At 42.7% G+C, this 20,786-nt stretch overlaps 1 protein-coding gene across 4 annotated transcripts in view; it reads right to left on the minus strand.

Annotated features, from left to right (window-relative positions):
- Window positions 1-1,325: 1,325 nt before the first annotated feature.
- The window catches only part of dnai3 (dynein axonemal intermediate chain 3), a 29,421-nt gene continuing 9,960 nt past the window's right edge, over window positions 1,326-20,786 (minus strand). For all 4 annotated transcript variants that reach the window (XM_028586916.1, XM_028586914.1, XM_028586913.1 and 1 more), the window contains 20 exons: window positions 20,167-20,372; window positions 15,907-16,011; window positions 15,445-15,573; window positions 15,139-15,326; window positions 14,509-14,625; window positions 13,957-14,153; window positions 13,194-13,303; window positions 12,419-12,508; window positions 12,050-12,136; window positions 10,628-10,759; window positions 9,146-9,219; window positions 8,819-8,963; window positions 7,731-7,806; window positions 5,718-5,836; window positions 5,433-5,493; window positions 4,884-5,014; window positions 4,424-4,631; window positions 3,578-3,669; window positions 2,860-2,973; window positions 1,326-1,601 (listed from right to left, as the gene is read on the minus strand). In XM_028586916.1, the coding sequence (XP_028442717.1) occupies window positions 1,461-1,601; window positions 2,860-2,973; window positions 3,578-3,669; window positions 4,424-4,631; window positions 4,884-5,014; window positions 5,433-5,493; window positions 5,718-5,836; window positions 7,731-7,806; window positions 8,819-8,963; window positions 9,146-9,219; window positions 10,628-10,759; window positions 12,050-12,136; window positions 12,419-12,508; window positions 13,194-13,303; window positions 13,957-14,153; window positions 14,509-14,625; window positions 15,139-15,326; window positions 15,445-15,573; window positions 15,907-16,011; window positions 20,167-20,372 (2,522 nt within the window). In that variant the 3' untranslated portion in view covers window positions 1,326-1,460. The remainder of the gene's footprint in view (window positions 1,602-2,859; window positions 2,974-3,577; window positions 3,670-4,423; window positions 4,632-4,883; window positions 5,015-5,432; window positions 5,494-5,717; window positions 5,837-7,730; window positions 7,807-8,818; window positions 8,964-9,145; window positions 9,220-10,627; window positions 10,760-12,049; window positions 12,137-12,418; window positions 12,509-13,193; window positions 13,304-13,956; window positions 14,154-14,508; window positions 14,626-15,138; window positions 15,327-15,444; window positions 15,574-15,906; window positions 16,012-20,166; window positions 20,373-20,786) is intronic.

The following is a 20,786-nucleotide window of genomic DNA, read 5'->3' on the forward strand; positions in this document are numbered from 1 at the left end:
TGGATTTCTGAGGACTATGGTTAACTGCTCCTCAGATATCTGCAGGGTAAATCCAGACAGCTAGCTAGACTATCTGTCCAATCTGAGTTTTCTGTTGCACGACTAAAAAAACTTTTGAACGTACACATGTTCCACCAAAACAAGTTCCTTCCTGAGGCTGTTTTGCAGCAGCATTGTACCGCCGTCCGGTGCTTAGCACCGTCTAAGATGATTGTGATTGGTTTAAAGAAATGCCAATAAACCAGAGTTTTTCTCCCATCCCAGAATGCTGTGTGGACTCGCCAGACCCTTCCTCCGCAGCGTCTGGTAATGCGAGACTTTGCTGAAGAAGTTAGCAAATAGTTTATTTTTACACATTCAGCAGATACAAAGCAACATTATCAGTAATTTAGAGTCATGATTGTGGCCACCTCTGTTTTGGTCTCCTAAAGGAAATATCTGTCTCCTTAGCTGCTCCACAGTGCTAGCACTAGCTTGTTGCTAACTTTTTTTCTATTAGCTGTTTGCTACTAAGGATGTTGTTTACAGAGGGTTTTTAGAGCTTTTTTGTTGAAAACCTGCTGTGGCTGAAAGCACGGTAGATGAGAGCGGTGAGAGGGAACCAAAACAGTAAAGGGTTGTGGGCCATAAAAGAGCTGAAAGACTTCCTTCTTCACTACAAATTAGTCCTTTCACATTACGCAGTCATTGCCCCCATTGTTTCTAGAAGAATATTGATTAGTGCAGCTTTAAGAATGTGGTCCAGTCGTTTTATCCCCAAATAAAAAATTCTGAAAATCATCTGAATGATTTACAGAAAGTTGTACATACTATTATTTTTCTCGCCTTGCCCTCCAAATGCAGTCAGGCCTACATCCACCCACTCCAACTAGTTGATGATTGGAGACTAACAGCTTTTGCATTAAGGGCCTGTGCCTTTTACATTCCTTCTTAAGCAAACATTTGTTCATCAACAGCACACAAGATGAGCCATACAAAATACATTTTAATACTAGAGGAGCTTTCAACAACAACGTAAGTATCATGAAATTAAAGAGCCTTAAAATGACTTTCTGCAAAGGTCAGATCCTTGAGGTATTCCAGACAGCATCCTCAGGGAGCGGTGGTGAAGAAGGGGCAAATGGATGGCATTACCCAGTAACTAGATCTCAGATGGGTGGATGAAAATAAATCCATGTTTGACCCTGAAGCACCAACCCGAACATGGTCTAAATGTCGATGGCAGAATCAATATACAAAAATGTTCACTGTTCTCAGATTTTACATATAGATTACATACATACATTAGTAGTTATGATACACAATTGTGAAAACAGCAACAAAGATACACATTTCAAATGAAAGATGTTGAAAGATAGTGTTTTTATAAAACAAAACATATAAATAATAAAACATAATAAAAACCTGTTTTATATGAAATGCAATTGGTGCAGAGTGTATGTGTTAATGTGTGTGATATGTCAGGTGTCTTGTGTGTCGGCGGGAGCTCGCCACAGGCCCATGCCCTTCAGGACGTTTTCCTCCAGCATCAGGTAATCATTGTACTCCTTCACATTCGCCTCTTCATTCTCCACCAGGGATGTGACTGGCTTATCAGGTTCCTGGAGACAAACATCAGAGAAGAATGAAAGTCATGAACAATATGTTGCAAATGATACTGTACATATAATAATTAGTTAAGAAAACGTTGTTATTGCCTCCACGGTGAACAGAGAATCAAAAACAAGGAAAAGTCTTGAAACATCAAAGTAATATGGGTCAAAACAATCCTATATCAAAACATCTGTTTATAAACTCTCACACAACTCCTACAGTGTTTTCTAAGTCGTGTTTATCCAGTCATATGCTCAGTACTACCACAGTACTACCACATAGTACTACCACACACACTACTACTAACACATGCGTTGTCGCTAAAACATTACTGGTTACAACACTTTCATGCATCAAAACTTTTCTCCGTTTTTGATTCTCCGTTCACCGCGGAGGTATGCGACAATATCAGCGTTTTCCTCATGAATTCAAGGCGACACTCATTGAGCAATTGATATACAGTACACATCATCTTTTTGAGGGTAAAGTATTCCTTCAAAGGTTTGATAAATGACAATTTTCTGTAATCACTTTTTATTGAATTGCTAATCATGACCAGCTGAGAGAAAGGCACAGACAATCACAAGCCTACGCACACATTCACATTGAAAGTGTAAAATACAGCAATCATACAGTTTTACTTGTATTCAATTCCTGAGGTCTCTTGTCCTTGTCATGTGACGACAAAGGCAGGAAGTGAACATAACAGCATAGGTAGAATAGAAGAATAGAGTATCCACAAACACAAAAACAAATGTGAAATTACTGCGAAAAAAAAACTAAATAAAACTTAATCGGCATTAAGTCTAAGATTAGAACATTTAGCATCACTAAAATATGTAACTTCTATAGTTAGAGGACAGACAGCCAGCCACTGGCTGTCAATAATACACTCTCCCCAGTGGCTAGGATCAAGTAACAAGCTGACTGAATTAAACATGAGGGGGGAAAGAGAATAAGAGAGACCAAAGCAGAAGAGACAGAGAGAGAGAGAGACAGAGAGAGAGCGAGAGAGAGAGAGAGAGAGAGAAGAGAGAGAGAGAGAGCGGAATGGCCTACTCCAGCTACAGGGTCAACTTTGAAATGGTGTACACACACTTAACTGGGCCTTTAAAAATCATTTGTTAATCTAGCGGCTGTCTGTGAGGTTAGGGTGTAGTGGAGGACACAAGGTCTCATTCGAGGCCACATTAACAGCAAATATTGATGGTTGGGAGAGCACAGGGCCTGTTCATTCTTTCTACAGACAGAGACGCCACAGCTCACCGTTCTCTTCTTGAGTCCTTCAGTTTCCTTCTGTTTTTCCCAGAGTTCCTCTCTTCTCAAAAGATCCTTCAACCTGTCCTCCTCCAGCTCAAAGTATTTCTTCACATTTAAACTCTGCATACAGACAGAAAAGAAACAACACTGGAGGTTTGGTGACCACTGGACCAGCATATCTATTTACTAGAATTCATTATTCAAATATTTAATAATATATTTGTATATTACAAATGCATGTTGCACACCTGGGTTTGTCACCTCTGTTTTTCAACCTTGCAAAATAATAAGTAAACAGACAACTCATAGCCGTCTTTAAAGTGAGTACAAGGAGGTGGTTGGACTGTGGGTCCTTCTCACTTCACTTAAATTGCATCCCCGGCTCCTCCACTTGCCTCCCTTCCTCGCGTCTTAGTCCGTCTCACCGAGGAAGCACGGGAGAGACGGAGGAAATCATGGGAGGAGAGAGGAAACGAGGAAATGTGTTTTAGGGGGATGAGACGTCCTTTCCTCTGAAGCGTTGCTTGACTTCGTCAGCTGTATGGGCGGAGTTAGCAACGGCTTTGCTGCTCTCGTGTATCCTCATGGCTCCTCGGAGATCCCTCCTCGATGCATTAATAAGAGCTTTGAGAAGGCCTCCTCGAAGGTGGTCTAGAACAACTTCCGGTTCAGCCGAGGGCCGAGGAGCTATCAAATAAGGGAAGTGAGAAGGAGCCTGTCTTACCTCACTCCTGGAGGGAACGTAGAGTGTCTTCGGGATTTCAAAAACACGGACCATTCCAAGGTCATCAGTCACAGCCAGGAAGTGCTGCTTGGCTGTACGTACAAAACAAATCCAGTAAAGAACAATCTTACAACAAGGAATTTATCACCAAGGCTGTGAAAATATAAATAAAACAGACGCCGTGGCAAAAGATTGCAGCAGTTTTCAGCTGAGCAACAGATAGAATATCACAATGTTTGTGGCCCTTGTTTATTTTATTTAACCATTTATTTTATTGTATTTGTGTTTTAAAATGTTTTACCCCTCCTGACTTCCTATTTTATGTTATTGTCTTTAATGCTTTTTTTTTTTTTTTTTTTTATATAATCTATGTTATTGGTTTTATTATTACATTTTCATAATATTTATTTCTGGTGTGCATTGTGTGCATAATTGTGCATTGTGTGCTTTCTGTGCGTTGTGCATTGTGTGTGTTCCATGTGTGCCTTGTGTATTTTTTTTTGTTTTAATCTTACTTTTTCCTTAAATCTGATTGTGAGCAACTGCAACTTAAAAATGCATCTGAGGGGATCAATAAAGTATTCTGATTAGTCTTAAATTAACCTGTAAAAAAGGGACCATCCAAATAAAGTTTCATTGATATAGCTTGCGTTTTTGCTGTTTGTAGAAGCAACCTGCCTAAACTACATCTCAGGCGTACCTCCATTTAGTGTCACTCAGGCAAACATATTATTAGAATGTGATATGGGTGTAAAACCAAAACGTTAGACACAAATCATAGTGGAACAAGTAATGCCTTATGTATGCTAACTACTTTGTTTTGCACCAAAGAGGACTAAAACTTACAGGAGGCGGCCCAGGGTTTGATGCAGGTAATCTTGGCATTGGTGACGTGTGAGTGGACCTGCACGGGTTCATTGGTCTTTTCCAGCAGGTTCCACACCTCAATGCTGCCATCCTCTTTCCCGATGAAGAAAACAGCTGGTCGGGACAGGGACCAGCATCCCACAGTGCACACCTGCTCAGAGCTTGCTGACAGGAGGATGGGGCCATCCTGAATGTACAAAAAGTGAAATACTGTAGAGTCAATGTATTTAAAAGGCAATAAATCGTTATGAGTTAAATATTATGTATTTTCTCTTGTTGTGTACATCATGATGGATCGATGTATTGATTATGTTAAAAGTCCAGGATAACTCTGATATTCATTAATTTTTATTCTAATCTTATTGAGTACGTGGATATGACTTTAATAACTGTTTGCAAAGTTTTCTGCTCCTGTAGTTCAAGCGACAGGTGTTGTTACCATGACTCCCTCCTTCCAGATGGCAAAGTTCCAGCTCCCCGCTGTCAAAATAATGTCTTTGAAGAAGGGCGACCGTTGCACCGTATTCACCAGCCAGTGATGGATGCTAAAACAGTGGAGGGGCTTGGCACCTGAGAGAGAGGACAGAAAGAAAGATCAGGTGCACTGTTTTATCTGACAGTACTTTGCTTCCACAGAAGCAACAGGGCAATGCAGTTCAAGGAGCTATTAACCCTCAGTCTCCTCTATGTAAATAGGGATTACATTCAGCATTGCTGCCAAACCAAAGAGTTGACTTACGGTGATAGTGGCTATTAAAGTAATTTTTGTAATTTGTATTATGATTAAATCCGTTTCTGGCAACGGCTTCTTTTGTCTCAAGACTTTGAGGGTACTATTACTTGTGTGTATAACGTCAAACTACTAAAACAAACCGCATTCTGGTCTCCTTTGAAGAATGGACAGCAGTCAAGAACACATGATTTGCAGTTAATGAGCTCATTTTTCTTTAAACTGACTTTAATGATAATAAACCAGAATAAAACTCACTTTGCAGCCGTCCAGAGTCATCCTTCCCCAGTTTCCAGTCGATGTAAATAATCTCCCCATCCTGGCAGTAAAAAACACACACACACACACACACACACACACACACACACACACACACACACACACACACATTATGAAACATGTTAGAAGGGAACATGGTATAAACATGCACACCTTTTTTATATTTATTTCATAGTTTTGTTATAAAGCTCATTCAGCAGTTCAGTGTTGTACTGAAGTTAAATACTGCTCGATGTTGCTGATTTTATTGGTAGGAATGTTTACCTCTGTTCCAATATAGAGTTTGGTATTGACATCTTCCAGAGCTTTGAGTGTTTTAGCCGAGGGCAGAATGAGTTGGCTGTAGTCTGGGATGACCTTTGAGCTATCACCATTTTCGTTAGCTAGAGCATTAGGGAGAGTGTGGAAAGTAAGGTTAGAAGTTCAACTCATACTTTTCTTTTTAAACATTCATGTTTTTTTTTAGCTAGTCAAGAGCATGATCCTCAGTAGGAACAAAATATGTTGACAGTACACTGTGGAAAACTCTTCATAAAACAAAAATGAGAAACATAAGAGAGATTGAACGGTGGCATTGGTGCAGCCTGCTCAGTAATCTGACCATGAACAAGACAAGAGAAGCACAAAAGAGAGGGATGTGGGGAGATAGGGAGAGGTGCAGGCGCTGGGAGAGAGGATTGTGGTGGGATGGAGAAAAGTAAGGGAGAAGGGTGGGAGGGTTGAGATAGGCAGGGCTGGTAGTGATGGAAGAAGCCTTTTCCATCACAAAAGCCCAACTGTCTGCCAGGGACAGTACAGGACCATCCGTTCACACCCCCTTATCAGCGGACCGCTCCCAATCAAATCTCAGCCTCACTCTCTTAAATCAGATTACCCAATCACACATCCAAATCCACTTTCCTCCAGTTAAGATGTGTGTAAAGATATGAGACAGACGATACGGCACAGCAACAGATGTAGACATTGTTTCGCTTTTACCACACTGCACTGCTGCATAACTTGTTGCTTAATCCCCACGAGGGGCTGCTGGCAAAAACTCAGTGTGGAAACTCATGTGGTGTTGCTGCAGGGCAGGCTGGAACTTTTCTACAGTGGCTACTACTGTAAGTGCAAGTGACTCCAGTATCAAAGATGGCAAAATGCAAATAGAAAAACTTGATGAATATATAGCTCAGAAGCAGACAGTGTAGACTCCGTCAATATGACTCAAACATCCTGTATCATCAAAGTATTAATCACACAGGGATTAATTAAAAATGTAATAACAGACTGCCTAAGGACTACAGCAGATTTATTGCCTGAGTTAGTGAACATATTAATTATATGACCGCCAGCTACCAAAGCTGTGTTTATGGAAGCAGACCTTCAGCCAGACAAAGACAGGTCTCATCTTGACCAGCCAGGACACACACGATCATCTCCTGGCTCTAAAGAGCCTGAGCAGCATATTGCAAAGAGCTGACAGTCAGCGAGGCTATTGCTCTGCAACTATGAGAGCCTTGTTTTGGAAGTATCACTTAATAAAGTGCTATGAAACTGGAGGAGAGATGAGGGAGACAGACTGCGTAACCCTGCCCCACTGATCACTGTGCTCAACCATCCAAAGCAGAATTAAAGAATCCAAAATCTCCCCCAAAAATAGACCAGCAGCCATGCACACACTTTCGAGAACTATCAGACATAGGATAGTTATGTTTGTAATGTTCAATGTTTTGTCTACTCACTTGGTTTAAATGCACAAAAATTCAGAATCCAGTAATTTTATGACATAATTAAATTAGCTTTCCTCTCATTTGTGATGTTTTGAAGACTAAAACAAACAATAGCACTGTTCATGCAAAGCAGTAGCAGTGTGATGTAGCGTTTGCAATTTTGACACTGCAGGCAAAGAGTGTTACACTTGCAGCTTTTTATATATTTTATCCCACACAAATACACGTATAGCAACGTGTATTTGTGTGTGTTACATTTTGAACTTGCATACTGATTTATCACATTCCTTATCCAAGTTGATATATCTCAAACTGTGACAATGACCAAGCAGCATTTTTCTTTTTGACAATCTGTGGCTCTCTAAAAGTGATTGTGTGAGGGTTTGAGTGAGCTATAACCCACTTTCATGAGGTACTTTGCATCCACAAGGATATTGTAATTGAGTAATGCTTATTTGTGTGACTGGTTTTAAGAAAAGGGAGAGGCTGTACAACAGACAGAAAGAAATAAACCAAGCCAGACTGAAGGATAAGGATAACCAGACTGTGGTCCTGCCTGTATTACCGTTACAGGTGTAGTGTTCCATGTTGAACTTCAGAGGAGCGTATTCTCCACTGGTATCGATCTTTGGCAGGGAAACCTTACACACGTCAGAGAAAAAGACAATGTTTGAAAATTGAAGAACTGACAGAGATGAAACATTATTTAAAACAAAATGAAGGACTATACCGAAGCCACTGAACACTAAAACCCATTAAATTATCCCAACTCGGATGCAAAGAAATACATACATAAATAGACAGATATATTCACAGAGTTTATGAGTTTAAAATGGTACTTGCATTGTGGGGAATTATCCAAACACAAAGCCTAAATCCTTCATAAAACCTGTTCTCCAAAATCTTTCCAAGTGCAATTTCATTGCTGAATTGGGTATATCAAAAGAAGACTTTCTTAAAATCGTCAAGATGGGAAGTGAACAGCCAATCTACAACAAATGCTAGATTGTTTTTCTACCAAAAAACTGGATTTGAAAGCTATATTACATGCAGGTGTTTTCATATATCTACATAAATCTATTTTGTTAGATAGTGTAATTTTCTATTTGCAGGTAGAATAGTTTTCTTCCAGTATTGGTTAGAGGTGTGAATCTTCACTGATCTCCCGATTCGATTCGATTCGATTACAATTATCAGGTCAGCGATTCAATTCGATTTGATATCTCGAATATTTAATTCATAGCTTTTTAAGCTGCAAAAACAAAACATTCTGCAGTGCTCTAATACTAAATAAATTGGATACATAAAACTACAGCACTGAGCACATGGCACTTCCTGAATGTGCAAAACATAACAGAATATGTAAACAGAAAGGTTGTTAGGCATACATTAAATTGTAAACAGAAATAATCGATTATGGCCCAGCCGATTATCGATGCAGCATCGTCCATGTCCACGATTCGATGCATCGATTATTTGATTAATTTCAACACCTCTGGTATTGGTGGACTTAACTTTTGTCTACCTTACACAGCAGCTATTTGGTTTGCTGTACACTCTCACAATGTGTATGGAACTTAATTTTTAGATTTGAAAACTGCAGATAAAACACCCAGTACTCATTTTGTATTGCACCCTGAAACCCTGCAGTACCCTGAAGAGAGGTTTCCATGTCCGGTCCAGGTGTTTGAAAGTGTCGGGGACACTGTAGGGTGTCTTCTGATCCATAATCTGCCTCCTTTCTGATGCTGAGTGGCTCAACAGATTGGACACTCGCACATCCCAGAACATTATAGTGCTTCAGAGGGAGAAAAATGAAAAACTAACATCAACTTGAAAATTACTAAAAACTTGAATCCTTACACACACTGTGAATATTGACTGATACAGACTCAGTGGTCCTTCATGCCAGTCTAATTAAAGCAACACCTCCTCCAATTTAACATTTAATCTAAAAAAAAAATTCTGTATAAGACCTACCAGTCGGGGGAGCAGGTGACAACTTGAGTAGAAACGTTATACATGTTTTCCACCGGTAAGCCCGTTCTGGTCACCTAATCAGAGAGAGAGAGTCACTAAATCAACACGTCTGTCAAGCTTAGTATTGTAAAGAGCAGCTAGAAGTGAAAAAGGTTCCTGGTGATATATGGGAAGTTAATGCTCTCCTGGGGGCACTTTGATGATTGCCTTATTTTATTTATCCAGATGAGTGCCCGTGAGTGTCATGATTTATTACAGTTGGCTATAAAGACACGAGGGATAGGCACCGATGGGAAACCAAAATTATAATGTTTTCATTGTTTCATGAAGAAGAAGAAGATTTTAGAAACACTAAACAACATGCTTAGGTTCTGTGGATTGATAACGTAGTTAATCTGTGTGTGACCATAGTTGATTGTTACTGCATATTCTCCGGCTGCTAACATTATCTTTCAGTTTTCAGTACACTTCTTTGTGCTGGGTTACAGACCAAACACTACAGCAAAAATCACATTAGGTCAATACATTTCTAGATGTACTGTGCAGAACATGCAAAGATTTTATTTTATGTTCATTTTTTTTCTATTGTACTGATCTTGTTATTGTTTTTCTTTGTCTTTACTTTGTAAAATGCCTTTGAGTACCTTTAAAGCGCTATATAAAATAAATTATACTTTACTATTACTATTTATTATTATTATTATTATTATTATTATTATTATTATTATTATCATCATATCCTCAATATGTTGCATTATAACCATAGATTTCTCTCTGCCCTGAAGACTTTCCTGTGCCCACTATTGCCTTACCTCCTGTTAGACATGTTTACATTCAAGTGGCTTTCAAACTTAGTCAGATAAAAACTTTGATAATATTCCAAACCTAGATAAAGAAATCATTAGGGCAATAAGAGACCTGACCCTTAAAGTGGTTAGTGTTTTATTATCAATTTGCAACTCAGGTATGAAAGATTCAAATGTACTCTAGTTGCCTTTGGTATGTTGCCACAGTGTTTACTTTAGATATGATAAAAGAAGCTTGAGATCAAGAAAACATTAACAAAAGTGTTGCTGTGTAGTCACACAAAACACCTTGTATTAATCAAGATAGGCCAAAAGAAATAGTGATTAACCTTGTGGAAGGTCCCAGCACCTATTCAATTTCAATTAAATTTTATTTATAGTATCAAATCATAACAAGAGTTATCTCGAGACACTTTGTACAGATAGAGTAGGTCTAGACCACACTCTATAATTTACAAAGCCCCAACAATTCCAGCAATTCCAGTAATTCCCTCAAGAGCAAGCAGTGTGACAGTGGCGAGGAAAAACTTCCTCTTACTCTAAACTACCCAATGCACTCCTGATGAAAAACGTATGAAACAGAAATAACTCTCTACGTGATCAGCATTCAGCCTACTGATATCCTTACGTGCAGTTGTTACTCCTTCCAAACCCTCTGCCCTTTAGCTGTGTGTACCTCAAATGTTGCTGGCAGCCACTGGACATCAGTAATTGGTGCTTTGTGGCTGCTATCTAATGCAGACACTGCACAGTAGCGCACAATAGGAGTCTTATTCTCTTTGTTGTCATCGAGGTCCTGGTGGAAATCCTGAAGCATGAACAGAATGTGTAACACTTTTTATTTCAGTAACCAATGTGCCGGCAACTGGATTTAAAAGGTGTGAACAGAACAGAAATCCACACACAGGAGGATTTTAATCCTTCATTTATCTGATAAACTAGCAACAGGTGCTAGTGTAGCGCAGCCTTCACAGCACTCAAATCAACTCATCGAAATAAACCCTTTTAGCAGATACAACCGCCATTATTTACACTGCAAACACAGGGGAGGGCAGTGATCTGATTTGCGTGTGTGTTATCTTCGATGGGAACAAACTATGGTGGAGGATGGACGGCTTGTGTAACAGCTGGAGTATGTGAGCTGATGCTGTTGACTTTGGGGAATGAAGAGCAAACAAGGACAAAGTGAATAGAGGGAGGTACGGAGGGTGGGAGAGGGCAAAACAAAAGAGAAGGAAGCAGTGAGGACAGGGATGGAGACAGCTGTTCCACTGTAGAGGCAATAAAAACACACAAAGAAAATGGGGGCTGGATGATGGGGGCATATATGTCTAATTGAATACAGCAGTGGAAGATGTCAGCGGTGGTCAGGTTTTAAGGGACAAAATTGGTTTAATATTTGGGTGTCTGGACTTCTCAACAGGCTACGGTGGAGTTAATGTCCTTGCTATGATGTGGGCTTAAATCTGAGTTCTGGTTTTTGTCACGTATCATTACCTCCCTCTTCCCCCACCTTTTCTTTATTACTATACATAATACCGCATAAATAGGGCAGCTATATGCCATGGAAATATTAGTTTACTGAATTGTTAAGCCAAAAGAGAAACCCTATTTGTAGTTTCAGTCTTCAGTCAAGAATTATTTTATTCAGTTAAATCAATTCAGTCTGACTGGAGTGTTTGTATGAGGCCTGTTTTCGTTTAGCAGTGTGGGGTCATGTAATGATATAAACTCGCTTTGAGATTCACTTCTGGCATTAGTACGTTTGTGGAACTAGTTTTGACAGCTGTGGCTGGCTTGAAAAGGACCATTAGGCCACTGCATTCCCATCTAATGAAAGAGAGAGGATGAGGGGAGAACTCAGGAGTCAACGTATCATCATCTCACTCTGTCATACGGCACAGCCTGTCTTTACAGCAGATATACTGCATGCTTTGATAAACTGAGGACCCGTACTTGAAGGAACCAAGCTGACATCATCAGGAGCCAAAGAATTACGGTAACTGATAACACATGTAATACACCAACACAGATACAGAACACCAAGTATTATTGTTATCAACATTGTGCACATTAGGGAAAGGACATGGGTACTTACGCATGTGTCAGTGTTGACAGAAACCTTTTTACCAGGCTGTGTTCCCTGTAAGCCTGTGACGTGAGCAGAAATGTCCCACAACACGACCTGAAACAACAGCAACACGGAATCAGTCAATCCTCCGTGTGTAATAAACATTCAAATAAATATGATGAAGTGTTGATTAAAACAGAGTGGAAACATAAACAATACATTGGAACTGTACAGGATATGATTAAGATGACTGAAGGTTTATTATAATTTTCCCTTATAATAAAAACAGAGGGGCATGGAAAAGTGGTAAATTATAAAAAAAAAAAACTAATACAAGGCAGAAAAGGCAGCAGATGCAGCAAAACCAGAGATGCAGAGCAGAGCCAAAGTCAGCACCTGGCCATTTATGCAGCCGCCAACGATAATATTTGGATCAGAGGGGCAGAACTCAAAGGCAAAAATATCATCTGGGCACTCCAGCAGCAACTGCAAACAACACAGAAAACCCACACACACAGAGGGCAGATATATTACATTTCAAAGTAGACATGTCCATGTATTGGGTGCTTGCCATCCCAAGTATTTATTTATTTTAGTCTCTCCATACAAAGTTCAGCTTTTAATCCACAAAAACCAAGTGCATACAGTAGATTTCATTTCATAAGGCATAAGGGGGAAAAAGACCCAGGAGGGCAGGATTGTATTACAGAGAAGTCATTTTTCAGAATCATGTTTAAGAGATTAAAATGAGCTGCAACACTGAACTACAGCACTTTACTCTCCATACTACAGTAAATTAATATATTTATTTCACTTATATATTGTCTCTGGTTTCCCCTACACAGTACCCTTTGCCACTTTGATCACTGCTTCAGCAGACAGTGAAACCAAAGCATGACGCACACACTGGTGAAGACGTACGTCATGCAGAACTCATATTACTTTTGAGTGATTTAGCAGCTCAAGTTTTATTGATTGAGTGTCTGGGTCAAATCAATGAAGCCTCTCAAATGTTGCTAAAGCGAATAAAGGTCTTGAATTACAGCAGAAAGCAAATCCTTCCAGCCATTTGTGATTAAAGTGTGTCTCAAACAGATATGAGGTGAGAATTAGCTTGTAAACTGTCAATGAGAGAGTCAGAGTGTCCCATATACTCATATACTTTCCATACCTGGGGATTAGAGGGGTCGGAGAAGGTGTAGAAGAGAATGAAAGAAGCTCTGACGGCAGACTCGTTCAACTGATCCTCCTTTTTTGCTGTCAAAGCCACAGCTATCACACCTACCACATCAAAGAACACATCATACAAGGTATCAACTACACAGCAGCAGGGAAATAGATGTTAATATGTTTAGTCTTTTTAAGTGTACTGATTGAAAAATTGCTGGCTCATCTCTGATCCCTTCTTTGAATAACATATTTTTGTACTGATCACATGTTTTGGCACTGATATTATTATTCTGGATCTTTGCTGAAAGCCTGCTCTATGGGTGATGACAGCTGGGCAACATTACAAAGAGGTAGTGAAGAACATTAATGCTTTTACAATGGATGATTTGGCATTTTAATATTTGTCAGTGATGGTGAGATTACAGGGAGAATGATTGTCATTTACTTTTGTTATATTTATTGCTGGCATTGTCCATCAACACTATCCATGTCAACATTTTCCGACCAAATGCTATAATTGACATTTAAAACCAGAATCGTCTAAACGTTGCATCCCAAGTCACACGAGGCATCAACATTGACCTAATTTTCTCTGACAGAAAATGTGTTAAAGATAAACTAACTAAAGTAATATGATCCAAGTAAGGCATTTTGTTTTCATTAAGAACTGAGAGAAAATGATGAATGTGGAGGATGACCTTTAAGTAGAGAGGTATTGCTCTTGAGAGAGATTGATATATTGATAATGAGATGTTGCACTTTACCGTAGATGGTAGGGTGCCAATTAACGCTGCAGATTTTCTTGTCCTTTGTGTACTTCTGGTCTGTGAAGGCCTGATAAAGCATCAAACCTTCGGAAACCTTCCCGGCCCAGTCACCGTCTTCAGTTGCTGTCCCCAGAGCCTTCCAGTCATCAAAGAACACATTCATGATTCCTTCCTGCTGAAGGGCTTGCAAAACCCTGCAAAAAAAGGTAAAACGTTTGCATTTTTTCTTTTCTTCTTTCTCTTCATAGCTACAATACAACATTTTCGAAGAGTCCAGATGTTCTTTTATCTCTTACCTGGACACAAAGGAGGGTTGAGGGTGAAGTGTAAGATTACAATGTATTATTGAAACTCTTAATTAAAACCCAAAGTATGGGCTGTGAAGGCAACTATAACAATACAAAATATAGCACACTGGGAAGGTACAGTGGTAACAATGGATGGGATGGAGTACCCTGAGGCTGATACAGTCACCTCTTCCTATTCAATACAAGCTCTCTTAGAAAGCAGTCAGAAGACACAATTCATTTCTAGAATATTTCGTCTTACCTGGGGGTCACTGAGTTGCAAAAAGTCTTCAGACTCTCCAGCTGGAGGATGTTCTCTTTTTCTTCAACACTTAACTCTCTTGGCGTGTATTGGGTAAAGATATTCTTCTGAAACTTCCTGTGAATTGGACCGAAAATAATTATACAATACATTTGTGGAGGTGGAGTTACTATTAAAGTAGTCTACTGTAGAAATCCCGTCGGATGTTCCTCTTTTCAGCCGGGTGTCTGTCACCTTCTGCTCTCTTTGTGTTGGCATTCTAAACTCCAGGTCGATTTATTAGGACTATGGTTAACTGCTCCTCAGATCTCTGCAGGGTAAATCCAGACAGCTAGCTAGACTATCTGTCCAATCTGAGTGTGGACTAGACAGACCCAAGGTGTGGCAATGCGAGACTACTATTAAAGTAATAAAGAGAGTGTTTGGCGAATGCTATTTCATGAATGCGTCAGCTGTATAATATGCACTACCAAAGTATATGCATACAGGCATGAATTACAGAAAAATACTTGTCTCACACACTGATTTAATGTTACATTCTTCATGCACTGAGGTGTTGGCAGAACCTGTAAGTGCTTTTCCCCCCCTGTAGAACAAATCAATTGTATGTGTACTGATTTACTGGCATACCACTGTGTCTGAGCACTGCTGCTCTGCAGTCTGGGAACAGCCTGCATCCCGCAGTCCCTCTGCATCTGTTTGATGCTGAATCTGCTGTCTTGGTAGGAAGCACACTCTAAGTAGTCTGCAGTGTTGCGGTCAGAAAAACAGACTGGTACCCCAAACTTCCTCCGCACTCTTGAGAACTTGTACAACAACTGATGACAAAAAGGAGACAGAATACAGAGATGCAATGGAATGAAAGGACAAGGGTGAATGATAATTAAATCTTATTTAATATGCATATTTAATGTATTTTTTTTAATGCTATAGTACCTTTTCTCTGGACTCTTTGAAAGCTTCTTCATCTATTTCCTTATCACTGCCAAATGATATCCATGGCTTTGGTTCTGGGGTTTTAACGACTTCCTTCTCAAACACTTCTGGTGTCTCAGGCTTTGGGGGCTGCAGAACATAGGGACAATTACAAGAACATACAGTATAATGGACAGGAAACACTAAAGTGTAGGATGAGTTAGTATGACTTCTTTTGATAGTTAAATGTGAAATCTTCCCACACAGTCACACTGCTCCTTAAATGTTTGAGCTGGAGCAAGGTAGTGAAGTAGTTTCGGAAGTCTTTTATTTGAAATGACCATTGAAAATATGCCAGCTGGCAAAGAAAAATGGGCCTGCCTGCACCACTTTTTAAACACCAAGTAGTGGATAGAGCATTAGTAAGAACAAAAAGAAAAAAAGAGAACCTTGTTACCAAAACCAAAACTACCATGTGCTTACGTTGAGGATTCTGTCCTTAGCATCTGGTGTCAGAACCAGGTAGAAGCTCTGGCCATAGGTGAAGTCCCTGTCATAAACCAGCAAGAGCTCATCCTCTGGGTAGTCCTGGGTAGAATTTAGAATTCACAACTTTCAATTATTTGCATGACAAAATTTCTTTTAAGATAAATTATTGTAGTGTATTTTAATTAATTCTGGCAAATTTGTACAGCAGTAATTTGGTCAAGACGGTAGATGACAGCGATGTAGATTTCCGACTTTAAGATAAGATGTTGTGGGCTTTAAAAAGAATAAGACAGAGAGACGCACACATCGCCTAAATCGGCATACGCATGTTCCGCGGTAAAGCCGCTCTGCGCTGGCCGTTCCATTGTCCCCATTCCCCGATCCTATGGGGAGAACTATGCTGCACAACTAAGGCGCAGCGCTACCCGTGGCTTCGCCCAACGCTCGGAATTGCCGCTTCTCTCTGCTCTCAAAGTTAAAATTATTTTAACTTTGGCCTTGTTGCCGCTGACCTTTCAATGCGCAACCATCCATCCATCCATCCATCCATCTTCGTCCGCTTATCCGGTGTCGGGTCGCGGGGGGAGCAGCTCCAGCAGGGGACCCCAAACTTCCCTTTCCCGAGCAACATTAACCAGCTCCGACTGGGGGATCCCGAGGCGTTCCCAGGCCAGGTTGGAGATATAATCCCTCCACCTAGTCCTGGGTCTTCCCGAGGCCTCCTCCCAGCTGGGCGTGCCTGGAACACCTCCCTAGGGGGCGCCCAGGGGCATCCTTACCAGATGCCCGAACCACCTCAACTGGCTCCTTTCGACGCAAAGGAGCAGCGGCTCTCTCCGAGCTCCTCACGGATGACTGAGCTTCTCACCCTATCTCTAAGGGAGACGCCAGCCACCCTCCTGAGGAAACCCATTTCGCCGCTTGTACCCTGGATCTCGTTCTTTCGGTCATGACCCAGCCTTCATGACCATAGGTGAGGGTAGGAACGAAAACTGACCAGTAGATCGAGAGCTTTGCCTTCTGGCTCAGCTCTCTTTTCGTCCAACGGTGCGATAGATTGAATGCAATACCGCACCCGCTGCGCCCGATTCTCCGACCAATCTCCCGCTCCATTGTCCCCTCACTCGCGAACAAAACCCCAAGGTACTTGAACTCCTTCACTTGGGGTAAGGACTCATTCCCTACCTGGAGAAGGCATTCCATCGGTTTCCTGCTGAGAACCATGGCCTCCGATTTAGAGGTGCTGATCCTCATCCCAACCGCTTCACACTCGGTTGCGAACCCGATCCAGTGAGTGCTGAAGGTCGCAGGCCGATGATGCCATCAGGACCACATCATCTGCAAAGAGCAGCGATGAGATCCCCAGCCCACCAAACTGCAACCCCTCCCACCCCGACTACGCCTCGATATCCTGTCCATAAATATTACAAACAGGATTGGTGACAAAGCGCAGCCCTGGCGGAGGCCAACCCTCACCTGAAACGAGTCCGACTTACTACCGAGAACCCGGACACAGCTCTCACTTTGGTCATACAGAGATTGGATGGCCCTGGTAGAGACCCCCTCACCCCATACTCCCGCAGCACCTCCCACAGTATCTCCCGGGGACCCGGTCATACGCCTTCTCCAAATCCACAAAACACATGTAGACCGGTTGGGCATACTCCCAGGCTCCCTCCAGGATCCTTGCGAGAGTGAAGAGCTGGTCCGTTGTTCCACGACCAGGACGGAATCCGCATTGTTCCTCCTCAACCCGAGGTTCGACTATCGGCCGAACCCTCCTTTCCAGCACCTTGGAGTAGACTTTACCAGGGAGGCTGAGAAGTGTGATACCCCTATAATTGGCACACACCCTCTGGTCCCCCTTTTAAAAAGAGGAACCACCACCCCAGTCTGCCACTCCTTTGGCACCGTCCCAGACTTCCACGCAATGTTGAAGAGGCGTGTCAACCAGGACAACCCCTCCACACCCAGAGCCTTGAGCATTTCTGGACGGATCTCATCAATCCCGGGGCTTTGCCACTGTGTAGTTGTTTGACTACATCAGTGACTTCCGCCTGGGAAATCGACGACAATCCCCGTTATCCTCCAGCTCTGCCTCTAACATAGAGGGCGTATTAGTCGGATTCAGGAGTTCCTCAAAGTGCTCCCTCCACCGCCCTATTACCTCCTCAGTGGAGGTCAACAGTGTCCCATCCTTACTGTACACAGCTTGGATGGTTCCCCTCCCCCCTCCTGAGGTGGCGAACAGTTTTCCAGAAACACTTTGGTGCCGACCGAAAGTCCTTCTCCATGTCTTCTCCAAACTTCTCCCACACCCGCTGCTTTGCCTCTTTCACGGCAGAGGCTGCAGCCCTTCGGGCCCTTCGGTACCCTGCAACTGCCTCGGAGTCCTCCGAGATAACATATCCCGGAAGGACTCCTTCTTCAGTCGGACGGCTTCCCTGACCACTGGTGTCCACCACGGTGTTCGTGGGTTACCGCCCCTTGAGGCACCTAAGATCCTAAGACCACAGCTCCTCGCCGCAGCTTCAGCAATGGAAACTTTGAACATTGTCCACTCGGGTTCAATGCCCCCAGCCTCCACAGGGATGCACGAAAAGCTCCGCCCGGAGGTGTGAGTTGAAAGTCTGTCGGACAGGGGCCTCCTCAGGCGTTCCCAATTTACCCGCACTACACGTTTGGGCTTACCAGGTCTGTCCAGAGTCTTCCCCCACCCCTGACCCAACTCACCACCAGATGGTGATCGGTTGACAGCTCTGCCCCTCTCTTCCCCCGAGTGTCCAAAACATACGGCCTCAGATCAGATGAAACGATTATAAAATCGATCATTGACCTTCGGCCTAGGGTGCTCTGGTACCAGGTACACTTATGAGCATCCCTATGTTCGAACATGGTGTTCGTTATAGACAATCCATGACTAGCACAGAAGTCCAACAACAAACAACCACTCTGGTTTAGATCAGGGAGGCCGTTCCTCCCAATCACGCCTCTCCAGGTGTCTCCATCATTGCCCACGTGTGCGTTGAAGTCCCCAGCAGAACAATGGAGTCCCCACTGGAGCCCCATGCAGGACTCCAGTCAAGGTCTCAAGAAGGCCGAATACTCCGAACTCCTGTTTGGTGCATATGCACAAACAACAGTCAGAGTTTTCCCCCCACAACCCGCAGGCGTGGGGAGGCGACCCTCTCGTCCACCGGGTAAACTCCAACACAGCGGCGCTCAGCCGGGGCTTGTGAGTATCCCCACACCCGCCCGGCGCCTCACACCCTGGGCAACTCCGGAGAAGAAAAGAGTCCAACCCCTATCCAGGAGTATGGTTCCAGAACCGAGACTGTGCGTGAGGTAAGCCCCACCAGATCTAACCGGTAGCGCTCCACCTCCCGCACCAGTTCCGGCTCCTTCCCCCACAGAGAGGTGACGTTCCGTCCCCAGAGCCAGCGTCTGCCGCCCGGGTCTGGTCCGTCGAGGCCCCTGACCTTCACTGCCACCCATGTGGCATCGCACCCGACCCCAACGGTTCCTCCCACAGGTGGTGGGCCCATGGGCTGGAGAGATGGGAGCCACGTAGCTTGTTCGGGCTGTGCCCGGCCGGGCTCCGTGGCAAACCCGGCCACCAGGCGCTCGCCGACGAGCCCGCCGTCTGGGCCTGGCTCCAGACGGGGGCCCCGGGCTTCCTCCGGGCAGGGTCACTCCATCTCTACCTTGCTTCTTCATTGGGGTTTTTGAACCATTCTTTGTCTGGCCCCTCACCTGAGACCACTTTGCCTTGGGAGACCCTACCAGGAGCACAAAGCTCCAGACAACACAGCCCTCAGGTTCACAGAGACACACAAACCTCTCCACCACGATAAGGTGATGGTTCACGGAGATGCGCAACCATGGGCGCAACTAATTCCAGAACGTTCCTGCGCTGTGCTTTGCGTCTTTGCTCAGCCGCCTACCTCGCGGTTTTTGCCATAGATCCTTTAGCCAAGGCCAGACCTTGGCTGTGTCCCACATAAGAAAGCTGACATTACTTAGGACTTAGAACAGATGAGCCTGTATGGTGCTTTCTGGTCTCATTAGAGTAATGTGTTAGTAAAGTAAGAGTGGTGGTTACCATGTATTTAATCGTGATCAGAGACAGAGAGGAAATGAGGTTAAACCGTTTACTCTGTCTGTTCCCACAGCCCTTAACTCGGGGTCTGTGTATCATCACAGTGTCTTGGGGGTATTGTCTGAGTGATCTGTATGCCAATGGATCAGCCTCACCAGCACAATCTGCTTCACAGGGCTGAAATCGGACACTGCAGCTCTTGTCTTAATGTCCTGTATGATGTCGTCTTTTTCCAGCAGCTTGTAAGGGCTCTCCCCTGTGACGTCCTCATCAGCTACGCAGTCAAAGAGCTCCTGGGTGGCTGATGTCAGGACCATGGGGAAGATATCCTCAGGATGATCTTGGTTAGAGAGTTCCCAATCTATAAAGACAAGAGAGATGTTAGACAGTGGAAATTATATATTGAAATGAGCTGGATCTAAACCTCTATACTTTAAGAGCACACATTAAGAACATTGTATGCAGAATCACAAACTGTTTTGTGGATTACTACTATTACTGGATTGTGTTTGGGCAAACCACTCAATAATAGAACATTTTGTTTGTCAGTTGGGTCACTTTTCAACATGTTTAAGGTACTCCCATTTTAAAACCCATTTTATCACTAGAGCTAGTAATGTTTTGCTTTGCAGCAATTACACATGTCAATGTAATATGGATCGTAACAGATCATCTGAAAACAAAAAGCTGCATATCAAAATAATGTAAAGAAACAAACAAACAAACAAACAAACAAGTAAGGAATCTCTGTGAATTTACCCAAAAACACAATGTG

Source organism: Perca flavescens, chromosome 9, assembly GCF_004354835.1.
Source record: "Perca flavescens isolate YP-PL-M2 chromosome 9, PFLA_1.0, whole genome shotgun sequence".
Classification (NCBI taxonomy): domain Eukaryota; kingdom Metazoa; phylum Chordata; class Actinopteri; order Perciformes; family Percidae; genus Perca; species Perca flavescens.